The sequence below is a fragment of the Kryptolebias marmoratus genome, linkage group LG5 (assembly GCF_001649575.2).
Source record: "Kryptolebias marmoratus isolate JLee-2015 linkage group LG5, ASM164957v2, whole genome shotgun sequence".
Classification (NCBI taxonomy): Eukaryota; Metazoa; Chordata; class Actinopteri; order Cyprinodontiformes; family Rivulidae; genus Kryptolebias; species Kryptolebias marmoratus.
The window spans coordinates 2,404,471-2,414,835 of NC_051434.1; the positions used below are offsets into that span (position 1 = coordinate 2,404,471).

The 10,365-nt window shown below is 40.4% G+C and overlaps 2 protein-coding genes across 2 annotated transcripts in view; both read right to left on the bottom strand.

Annotated features, from left to right (window-relative positions):
- Nucleotides 1-2,594, bottom strand: part of LOC108242656 — a 29,882-nt gene extending 27,288 nt beyond the window's left edge. The window contains exon 1 of the mRNA XM_017427624.3: nucleotides 2,327-2,594. The gene's annotated coding sequence lies outside the window, so the exon portion shown is untranslated. The remainder of the gene's footprint in view (nucleotides 1-2,326) is intronic.
- Nucleotides 2,595-3,807: 1,213 nt separating this feature from the next.
- LOC108242657 (tubulin beta chain) lies at nucleotides 3,808-10,365 on the bottom strand. Its single transcript, XM_017427625.3, has 5 exons — nucleotides 10,190-10,365; nucleotides 7,514-7,622; nucleotides 6,729-6,839; nucleotides 6,301-6,545; nucleotides 3,808-5,550 (listed from the first exon to the last, which is right to left on the bottom strand). Exons 1-5 carry the CDS (start codon nucleotides 10,244-10,246, stop codon nucleotides 4,738-4,740), a joined length of 1,335 nt encoding a protein of 444 aa, XP_017283114.1. The 5' UTR covers nucleotides 10,247-10,365; the 3' UTR covers nucleotides 3,808-4,737.

Consider the following 10,365-nt stretch of genomic DNA (forward strand, 5'->3'; position numbering starts at 1 on the left):
GGGCACATCACATTCTTATTTTTGGTCATTTTCTATGTCCTGTTCATGCAGGATCATTCAGGTAAATGTTATAAAATTAAAACATTATAAAACGTTCAAAAATTGCCTAATTTTTTTGGCTCAAACACAATAAAACTGAATAAATTTAACACTAAACACACCACATTACACCCTAACTATAAAATCCAAACACGATAAATATCACAAAGCTCAACTCATTCCCGCGCTCGCGTTTTTTTTTTGTCGCCACCGAACTTACTTTAATTTTTGTGCCTCTTTCTTCTTTTTACTGTAGATCTTTGGTCGCTTGACAGATAACTTTGAGACTCTGTCAGATTGGAGAGAAGGGGCTGTTTTATCATTCGGCTCGGTTGGGGGTGAGATCGGACGGAGGATGGGGGAGTTTTTTCCCGGTTTTGGCGGTTTAGGGCCGATCAGGACTAAAGCTGTTTAAATGTGTTCATTTTAAAAATAGGAGTGAATGATGGATGTTTTATGTGTATTTGATTTAATAAACATTATAACTGCAGATATTATGAGTAAATGTTTTTTTAAGCGCTGCTGTGACTGTAATCTGTCATGTCAGGATGTTAAATCTGTTTCTAAATGGGGTCGTTGTCCTCCTGTCTCCTGGTACAACAGATGACAGGACAGGACAGAGATTTTGACTCCTGTCCAGCTGCCTCCTCGGTGTGAGCCGAGGAGGTTATGTCTTTCTGTTTGATCCCATCACTCCATCCTGAACGAGGAGTTTAAAAGCCTTCGCTCCTCTTCCTCGCATCGTTTCTCCATCCTCCTCCTGTTACAGTGTCAGCTCTCTCATCTTTCTGTCTCCTTTCCCTTATCTCCTTTCTTCTTAGCAGCTTCATCCTCCCACACCTTCCCTTCGCTGGTAATTATCCTCCTGAGCCCTTCAGTCAGTCTGAGACCTTCTTTCTGCTAATAAACCGGACTAAAACAGCCACCCACATCATGGTTCCTCCTTCCACTAAAAGGTGCTCATTACAAACTATAAAATCAAACATAAAAAGATAAACCTCAGCTTTATTAAATGATGCAGTTTGTAAGACTTTACTCCAGTAGTTTTCCAGATATGCAGTTCTGAAACGAGGGTTTGCACTCAATGTAAACAAAGCACTTTATCTGCATACTTTACTCAACAAATGCATCAAAATTATCTAACTTTTATTATGTAGTCCACATAAACAAAACACTGCTGAATCTGTCAAATAATCATTTTTAATTTAAAGACTCATTAACTATTGATAGGAGAAACAGAACTGTGGGCTTTTTTAATTTTCTTTCTTCTGGTCTTCCTGTCACTGCAGTGAGTTCTTTCATCTTTGCAGCTAATCTGATTAGGGTCAGTTTTACAGAATTACGTCCTAAATGCCACAGCAAAAGGCCAAGCTTGTTATTCAATCCATTTATTTATCCATCTGAGCATCAAACTGAGTTGGTTCGACACAGAAATCACAGGCCTTTGCTCCCACACAAACAGGAGCGTGTGTGTGCAGCTCTGAGGGTGTGTCGTGACCGGCAGGATCCAGGATTACACATGGAAGATGGAGGAGAGCAGGGCATGAATGGAGAATGCAAGGTTGCATTTCTGTCACGTCCAGGACTGGAGAACGTTGAGCTGGATGAAGGTTTGCACACATGCAGATCTAACAGAAATGAGCCAAAAAAATCAGCCGTTTGGAGAAAAACTGCTGCAACAAAATGTAAAGGCTCTTATTTATGTTTTCATTAAAACCCCTAATTGATCCCTCAGGTGACTCTTTTTGCTGTGAGGCTGTAAAGTCTGTCCCTCATTCATCATTCAGCTCGAAATGAGTCCTGGATGAGACAAGTCAGCAGCTTGAATGTGTGCCATAGTGCACTGCGTAACGGTGCCCAGCAGGGTGGACCAGAAAACCCCCCATCCAGGCGGGTATATCCCGACCATCCATCCCGAACTGGGCCACACAGAACATCTTAAAGCTGTCACTTCAAACGCATTTCATTAAATAAAGGAGTTAATTTTACAGATTTAACACACATTTAACTGACAAATTAGCCTCTTATATGAGAATTCCTGCCTCAGTGCTCTGAAATCTTATTTTATTTAGTTAAATTTAAAGTTTTCCCTCTGGTTTTATCCTCTAATTTCATTTCTTGTGTGGGTGAACATTCCCACCCTGGTTCTACCTCCCGAACCGGCCGTTTGGTACCGATCAGCACCGGCAAACCCAACAAAACCAGCAAAGAAAAGCTGCAGAATTTAACCCACTGCCTCCCTGCCTGCTGAGAAAAGCCCGTTCCTGTAAGAAATGATGGGATTTACCTTTTTTTAAAGCCTTGGATCCGACAATCAGAGGACAGGGAGGGGCTCAGAGGTGCTAATCGCTTTCTTAAAAATTTATTTAAATAATCTCCCCACCTCCCCAACCAGCCAACAGCAGACTTCAGCGCGAGGAAGATCGGGAGAAGGCGATGATTTCGGCGGATGTCGGGTGTGAGGAGGATTTCAGTTCGGCTCCGATCGGAAAACTTCGGTAAAAAGCGTCGGTTCAGCTTCTGGCTCGGAGCCAGAAGAAGCTGCACATCTCTGCAGCCTCAGCCTGCAGAGATGTGGTCCTCCTCTGGAGCTCCAGACCTCATCAGTCTGAGCTGCAGGTGGACCTTCAGCTGTTTTAGCTGCTCATGTGTCCAAACCTTCAGCTCATCAGCAGATGGCTGCGGTCACTTCAGGGTTTTATGGCTTTATTTACAAATATTATTCCCCCAGAGAAATACACTGAGATCCCTTCAGTTCATTCAGAAACATTATTCTCTGTTTTTGTCTTCTTGTTTTATCTGCTGTTCTGCTATGTTTAGTTTTGAGCTATCCTGTTTAGCTTTTAGTCAACATGTTGCAGCTTTTATCTTTCAGCAACCATCTTAGCTTTCACTTAGCCTTTTTGGTGTTATTTGCTGCTTTTAGCTTCTGCTACATTTAGCTTTTTCAGTTTCCAGCTCTTCAGTTTGTCAGCATCAGCATCTCATTTCTGTTGTGATCATTTTGTGTTTAAATGATGAAAAAGGATCGTTCTGATTATTTATCGCAGCAGTTAGTGATGACTAAAGATGACGTGTTTCTGAGGATGAAGCTGCTCCTGGTTTGACCTTTAACCTGCAGGAGCTCCTCCTTCATCCCAAATCTCTCTGTGTTTTTAACTCTTTTATGAAGGTAACATTTAAAAATATCTTCCTTTTTTATGTTTAAAACTTCTGTATAACCCTGAAAGTATTTTGTTTCTGTGCTGCTGGAATGTCAGAGGAGAAATGGAATAACTTTAATTTCTCCTAAAGGATTAATAAATCCATCGATCTGCTGCAACTATTTGAGATTAAATTTCTACTTTTTTTTTGTTTGTCCAACTTTCTGCTCCAGCTTCAACACAAAGGAGGCAAAAACGGACTATTTTAGTTTGTTTTAGTAAAATAATTGAGTTGTGGTTGTTTTTACCTCATTCTAAGATCAGATGACCTTCATGTTGATACATAAACAATTAATTTGTTTAAACTTATTGAATCTTATTTAGATTAAACTTTAGAAAGAAATGAGAAAATATCACAATCATGTTTTAGTGACTTGATTAGAAAATGAGAAACATGATATTTAGTTGAAGCTGTAAATGTAAAACTTTTAATGGATCTCTGTTGTCGGCCATGACATCTCTCACTTTGTTTGTTATTGTCATAAAACCAGTAATGACTTCCTGGGAGTGTTCAGAAACGATAAAAGCCACTCATTAATAATAACAACAACAACAGTACAGGAAGTGTTTTCCATCAAATCCTTTTTATTTCTCCCAAATGTTTCACTTCACAGTCAGCAGGATCCTAAAATCAGACACTTCCACGTGAATACTGACACGGCTCAGAGAGCAAACATTTAACAGATTCAGGAAAATTACAAATATAAACTGTGGACTTAACATTAATTAAATGAGAAAACAACAAACTGGAACAGACAGCTGAGATGTTCAACAGTAAACAGTAAAACTGAAAAAAGCAGATAATGATCCAAAGATCATCTTCATCTTTAAACACAGATTAAATTCACATTTATCTCTGAAAGGGTTTCCTGATAGATAAATGAACACTGATAAAAACCTGACTGTGAACTCACTTTTAGACCAAAGATCTGCTCGCAGACCTCACACGGTCATTTTTCAGTAAAAACATGAACCAGGCGACAGTAATAGAACCTAAAACAGCAGCTGATGTTACGGCTCGTTCAGACACTTTCTCTGCTTTTTAAATGATTTGTTGTGACACTTTGGCCACGTGGATTAATGCTGCATGAGTAAAGGATGAAATAAACATGCTGTGAGAAGCATGACTCGCTGCAGGTTTCAGATATTCAAAGAGAAACTGAATTTTTAAACATCTTTGAATGAGAGTTTTTGCTTAAAATGCACATTCCTGTTATAATACTGTTTCTCAGAAGAGGTAATGCCATGAAATATGATAAATTTGGCAAAAATGAGATTATTTGAGAAGGTTCTGATGTAGAAAAGTGTTTGGAGGATAAATGTTGAACAAAAAAAGTGTCAAAAAGAAATCATGGCACATTAATTTGGTCTCTTTTTCCTTCTGTTCTCCTCTAACCTGAAACTTTCCTTCATTTTGTTTCACATTATTTTATATTTTTGGTTGTTCCTGGTTTGTTTTCTTTAACCCCTGTCGGCTCATCGGTTCTTTGCTCCTCTAGGCGTCCTCCTCCACCTCCTCCTCGAACTCGCCCTCCTCCTCGGCCGTGGCGTCCTGGTACTGCTGGTACTCCGACACCAGGTCGTTCATGTTGCTCTCCGCCTCCGTGAACTCCATCTCGTCCATGCCCTCGCCCGTGTACCAGTGCAGGAAGGCCTTGCGGCGGAACATGGCGGTGAACTGCTCAGAGATGCGTTTGAACAGCTCCTGAATGGCCGTGCTGTTTCCGATGAAGGTGACGGCCATCTTGAGGCCGCGCGGCGGGATGTCGCAGACGGCCGTCTTCACGTTGTTGGGGATCCACTCCACGAAGTAGCTGCTGTTCTTGTTCTGCACGTTCAGCATCTGCTCGTCCACCTCCTTCATGGACATGCGGCCTCGGAACACGGCGGCCACCGTCAGGTAGCGCCCGTGGCGGGGATCGCACGCCGCCATCATGTTTTTGGCGTCGAACACCTGCTGGGTGAGCTCGGGCACGGTCAGGGCGCGGTACTGCTGGCTGCCCCGGCTCGTCAGGGGGGCGAAGCCCGGCATGAAGAAGTGGAGGCGGGGGAAGGGCACCATGTTGACGGCCAGCTTCCTCAGATCGGCGTTCAGCTGGCCGGGGAAACGCAGGCAGGTGGTGACGCCGCTCATGGTGGCCGACACCAGGTGGTTCAGGTCTCCGTAGGTGGGCGTGGTCAGTTTCAGCGTGCGGAAGCAGATGTCGTACAGAGCTTCGTTATCGATGCAGTACGTCTCATCGGTGTTTTCTACCAGCTGGTGGACGGAGAGGGTGGCGTTGTACGGCTCAACGACGGTATCCGACACCTGAAACACAGAGGAAGAACATCAGTCAGAGCTGCGGAAAGATCTGTTTGTTTCCATCTTCTTATCTTTATCTCCTCTGCTTCTTTGTTTGAGGACAAATCGCAGATCATGTTGAAAAATGCAGCATTTTCTGTAAATAGCTTTTTGGAAATTGTCCTTTTTCACCATTTTCTGTCTGTCAAACTGTTATCTTTGATATTTTTCATTGACAGAACTAAAGAAATGGAGACAAACTGTGTCTTTGTGAAGGTTAAATTGTCTGTTATGAGTCAGCAACAACACTGGTTTATCTTCTGGAGAAGAAGAAAATACTTTTATTTGTCTGTACAATGAGCCAGCGTCTGAAACACTATATATAGATGATAAAAACTGGGGGTGGGGTGCAGTACTTTATTCAAAAATACAGAACTGCACATAAGTCAAATAGTATTATATAGATTATTGTTTTATTCTTTATGGTTTTGTGATGCAAAAGCTCATAAAATGGTTGCATGAAGTATTTCACCAAAACATAAACACAACTAAACCATCATTGTTGCTTTGCAAAAAAAAAAGTAACTTAAAGTGGATAAAATGTTTTTTTTCCAGTGGTTTATACCAAAAAATGACAGGTCAATAAATAAAACTGATTTATGCTTTAAATCAAATGGGAGACAAATAATCAATTAAACAATGAGACAATAAGTAAAGTAACAGTGTCTCTGATGTGATTGTGTATTAAATCCAGTGGGAGAGCGGCGCTTGTGTTACCTTTGGGGAGGGGACCACACTGAAGGTGTTCATGATGCGGTCGGGGTATTCCTCTCGGATCTTACTGATGAGCAGAGTCCCCATCCCCGAGCCGGTGCCGCCCCCCAGGGAGTGCGTGAGCTGGAAACCCTGCAGACACTCGCAGCTCTCGGCCTCCTTCCTCACCACGTCCAGGACAGAATCAACAAGCTCCGCCCCCTCCGTGTAGTGACCTTTGGCCCAGTTGTTTCCAGCTCCACTCTGACCTGAGAATAAACAAAAAAAAATATTTATTTTGACGAGCTAATTGTATGAAACAGAGAAGATCTAAATGGGGCGACACTTTAATTGTAGCCCAAATCCTTGCAAAATGTTAAACGTTATATATTTTGGAGGAAGCATTGCTATTATTTTATTTTTAATACATCCTTGGGCTGTCCTGTTCTTACCAAACACAAAGTTGTCCGGTCTGAAGATCTGTCCAAAGGGTCCAGAGCGGACTGAGTCCATGGTGCCGGGTTCCAGATCAACAAGGATGGCTCGTGGAACATACTTCCCACCTGCAGACAAACAAAATCACATCAAATAATGCAACTTTAAGTCTGGATTTTAGAAGATTTAACATCTGTAGTTGCACACGAAAAGAAAAGATGCCTGTTTATGTGTTGGGTTTTGCTAACATTCAGTAGAAAATTCACAAAAGAGAAAATAAAATTACAGGTCTGTTACTTGTTCATTTGACCTTTAATAAATTATGTTTTAGAAGAATATTTTCACCTTATTAGATAAATAAATGACAAAAAAATATTGTAACAAACATATTTAGTAGTTAGTGGGAAAAAATGAAATTCCCCCACATGTTTTTCAAAGGAGAATAATGAAAATTTTAAACGCTCCTTCATCGGTGTGTAATACCACAAGTGGCCACTGGATGGAGCCAAAGACCCAAACTTCAAATATCTCCACTGTGTGTAAACAGGAGTGCTTTACAATTAAACTATACAGAAAAATAATAACATAAAAACATAAAAACTGCTTATGTGAGCAGCTGAGGATGTATTAAAGTATCCTGCATCCTTAAACTATAATTATTTTGACTAACAAGCCTGACATCTGTGTATTCATGTTCTACATCCAGGTCTGTTCTGCTGCAGTGAGTGGTTTCCTCCACAAGGAGGCGGTCTGAACTCAAATTTCAGATTTTCCTCTCATCATCAGGTCAGGATGAACTCACCTGTGGCTTCGTTGTAGTACACGCTGATCCGGTCCAGCTGCAGGTCGCTGTCTCCATGGTAGGTTCCTGTTGGGTCGATGCCGTGCTCATCACTGATCACCTCCCAGAACTGAACAGAACATAAACTTTCATTACAAACGACTGAAGAATCCCTGCTTTGTTGAGTTTAAGACCTGAACTACACATGCACAGCTTTACCTGATAAGATTATGTTTTTAACAATGTTTTTCAGTAAATATTCCAGACAAAGAAGTCTGTGTGGGCCTCTGAAAGTCTTAACTTTGAGCCAATTTAAAGAAAAACAAACTTCTGTGCTTCTAAATGACATGTTAATTATACCGTGTCATCACAAGATGACCTGGAAACTGAAAACAGTTTATTTAAAAGGAGATTTCCTGCAACAGTCACCTGTGGTCATCTGTAATTAGTGTCAATTATCTCCAAACATCAGAATAACTAAAGTTCAAGCTGTATTTTATGGCTGCTCACTCCCACGCAGAGCAAACATTTACCAGGGTGTATTTATTGTTGAACTGTAATTTCAGCTGGGATTCAGGACTGAAAGGAAGGGGTGGTGCTGGTTAATCACCCCCACCTGGATCAGTGAAAAACACACTCCTGTTCCAGCTTCAGCTTTGAGATTTAAGATTACACGCTCCATTCCCAGTCAGAGGGATTCAGCACCCCTGCAGTCTGAGACTTTAAGACAAGAGCAGCGACTGTCACCGCAGCTCGCTGAACTGACCCTAATCTGTGGAATAAATGAGGATGATTCAGGGAAACAGGGTGAGATAAACACCGGGAGGATCGGGATGTTACTGTGTGTGAGGAGGAAAAGGAAACCCTCTTTAAATCTCTTCACTGCTGTGTACCTCAGTCTTTGTAGTTATTAAATTCATCCTCCGTGACTAAAACAGCAACAAGGTGGTTAATTTATTCACTCTGGAACAATCTATCTATTTAATGGGTAAATTTAAAAGATGATAAATCATTAGAGCAGAGTCTGATGGGTACATTTTAAAAGTGAGCTGCTACAAACTTTCTGACGTCGTGATCTCCATTTAAAATCACATTTATGAGAAATAATCTAACAAAATATAAGATCTGAGTGGATTCTGCTCAGATTGTGTTCCTGAGTGAATTCAAGCGGCGTTAATCTTCAGCCTCACTAATTCTGCTGTAAATACTCGTGTCTTCAGCGATCAGGGTCAATGAGTCGTGGAGTCGGACTGATCCCATATGTTGCTGCTACGCCTCTTATTGCAGCCAAGAAACCCTCAGACAGATGGGACTTTAAAGAAACAAACATATGCACAGAATTTACAAACCTCTGACCCATCAGACTCTCAGGCTGATGTTATTTTAGCTATAAAAAGGGCAAAAAGTGAAAAATATTACTTTTAATATTGAGAAATATAAAGTATTATGGTTTCAGATTTGTTTTATTGCTCACATATGCAAAAAAGCAGCCAATCTTTACATTTGATGCAGTAAAGCAAGCAAAGCTTTTGCCTTTTCTTTGCTGAAACTATGAACAAGCGTTGCCCCGACAGACGTGGAGACATTTAAAGTTTGAGAGTAGAAAACAGGCCCGTCATCCACTGTCTGGAAGTTAAATGGAGTCATTTAAATGACCTCATGGCAGCTTTCAGTGCAGAAACACTGAAACACTTGTTATCTCCACCCGTTCACCCTCCTCCTGCTGCGTTCCTCTCCTCTGCCTCAGCGAATTCCTCCTTTCTTTTCGCTCTCTTGTGACAAAGACTCACTACAATCCGAGACAGCAGCTGGTCCTGTGGGTCCGACCTCATTAACCATCGCAGCCCAAATGGCTCCAGTTACTCTTTAATAACCAGCTTAAACTGTATGAAACGTCATTGTATTTATAGGGAAATAAACTACTCGGAAGGTGATAAATTACCATAAACATTTTGAAACTGAAAGTAATGATACGGTCATATGAAGATAAGTGTTTTTATTACTCTCCATAAATTCATAAAAAGTTAAAAAAACAAAAACAACTGGACTTCTATTCTGTAGCTATTCTTCAGCTACAGAATAGAAGTCCAGTTGTTTTTGTTTTTTAACTTTTTTTGAATTTACCATGGCCTGGATGACTGAGAATCTACACCAGCATTATTCTCCATATAAAAGCATTTTATTCCAACAGGCTTAAAAAGATTTTATTGACTTTATTGTTCTTTTTGTGAATCAACACATCAAAAGATATCTCAGCAGTGGCTTAGTTTCTGTTTAAGCTCTATTTAAACACCATTTTCCATTAAAATAGGTCAGATTTTCCATTTCATTTGAAGTTGAGACTTTTGTTTTCCACTTTATCACTAAATGTAAGCTAAATTTGTGCAAAAGTTTTAAATATGTTTCATAAAAACAAAATATTCATGCATGAAGATTTGCATGAAGATTGCTTCTTTTAAGATAAAATAATTTGAGATGGTTATAATCTAACTTTAGTCATCTTTAAGACAAATTCTGATAACGTTATCTCTAAAACAACAAAAAAGTAACAAATAAATTGTTTTCTATTTATATTTTTGTTCAATTACAAGCTGAAATTGACAGGAAAAATTACACTGAAACTAAATTAAAGCTTGGCAATAAAAAGTCGCTAAAAACAACAATAAGTGATTTTTTTTTCTTCTAACTTTTTCTCACCTTTGCACCAATCTGGTTCCCGCACTGGCCAGCCTGGATGTGCACGATTTCCCTCATGTTGCCTGGATAGCAGAGATGAAGATAAACTACAGAGAATAACCAGGATGAGGTGGACCTGCTGACCGAACCAAGCCGAGCCGAGCCGAACAAACGGTAATAGGAATGTGGCAAAGCTC